The 1,533-nt window shown below is 37.3% G+C and overlaps 1 protein-coding gene across 1 annotated transcript in view; it reads left to right on the top strand.

Moving 5' to 3' along the window:
* Positions 1-1,533, top strand: part of OIP5 (Opa interacting protein 5) — a 15,655-nt gene that overhangs the window by 11,353 nt on the left and 2,769 nt on the right. Inside the window, exon 5 of the mRNA XM_004712757.2 lies at positions 754-835. Within this exon, the coding sequence (XP_004712814.1) occupies positions 754-835 (82 nt within the window). The remainder of the gene's footprint in view (positions 1-753; positions 836-1,533) is intronic.

Below are 1,533 nucleotides of genomic sequence, written 5' to 3'. Positions count from 1 at the left end.
CAGTTACCAGGCGCATTAACAAGTATGGGGTGGTTGTCAGCGCTACAGTGATGACAGGACTCGGGGTCAGCATCTCTGTGGCTCCCTATGCCTTTTCCTCCTCTTAGTATTCCTGGCGGCTGGAGTTAAAAGCACCACATCTGTAGACAATTCTGTTTTAACAGGGAATAAAAAGAGAGGGAAAGTATGGGAGGCCAAGAAAGTTCTCCTTCAATCAGAAAAGAAATATTCCTACGCTTATTGTTCTGAACTGTCACGTGATAGGTAAAGCTGGGAACGAAAATATGTGACAGGAGGAAATCAGACTGCCGTAATTGGCTTGGACAAGTCCTGACTCATCTCTTAGGACTGTACACTGCTGGCCTACACAGTCTGGACTCTGCTAGAAAGAAATGCGGCTGGCTGGCTACTGGTTAGACAACCTGATTACTCTTGTAACTACGGCAGGATCTGTGGGTGGTGTGGAAAAGGTGAACTCAGAATTACTCATCTGCTGTCACTTTGCTGCGCTTTACCATAATTTCGTCTCCTGCATTCCTGCCTGGAAAGGGCAGGATCAACCACAGAGTCACCTTTGGGTTTCCCTGGCAGGTGTGAAATGAGAATTTGTTTTTCCAACAAAATAAGAGTATTGGGGTAGAAGAGAGCTTATTTGACAGAAAATTGCTTTAGAGATCTCTTTCAGTAACTTTTCCCCCCCATTAATTTAACTAACACATGGCACTAATGTCTTTCTTTATATTTTTTCTCTAGCTACCTCTTAAAAACAAAAGCCATAGTAAATGCATCTCAGATGGATATTCACAATGTGCCCCTAACAGAAACGATTGCAGAGGTAAAGTTTCCTGATGATTGTGTAGTTCTTTTAATATAGACTATTCTTAATAGTTTGTGCCAGTGCTTCTGTAAAAACTTACCTATTTGAGAATCAGTAGTCAACAATTATTCTAAAGTATGAAGACTAAATTATTGGAAACAGAAGAGCTAAATTGGAAATACTGAGAATGCTGACAATGTGAAGAATGTTACTAATATTACTGAACAATATGTGTAGAAATTGTTGATTGGGAGCTTGTACACTTTCACCATGAAAGCAATAAAACATATATATGTTTATAATTGAACCATTGGTCTTATGTCATCTGGAAATGTTCTTTCCTTTTAAAATGACAGTGAAAAAACCAATAGGAGCAAAGCTTTATGGGAGTAAAGAAATTACACCAGGGAGCTCAAATTCATAGGAGGAAATTAAGAAAGCCAGACAAAATAAATAAGGCTAATATATTAAAAGCTATAAATATTACTTGTGCTTTTTTAGCTTCTTTTAAAGACATAAATATATATCACTGCAACTACTAAGGAAGTATCATTAAGGAAATTAAAGACATTAAAATGTTATAGTAGAAAATATTTACAGTACTGAAAAATAAAACAAAAAAAGCTCACTGCCATCAAGTAGACACTGACTATAGCAACTCTGTAGGACTGGGTAGAATTGCCCCTGAGAAACTATATGAAATAATAGTTTTGTTT

The sequence above is a fragment of the Echinops telfairi genome, unplaced genomic scaffold, assembly GCF_000313985.2.
Source record: "Echinops telfairi isolate 266 unplaced genomic scaffold, ASM31398v2 ScPeMD7_18;HRSCAF=68, whole genome shotgun sequence".
NCBI classification, from domain to species: Eukaryota; Metazoa; Chordata; class Mammalia; order Afrosoricida; family Tenrecidae; genus Echinops; species Echinops telfairi.
This window is presented reverse-complemented; position numbering and strand designations above follow the sequence as displayed.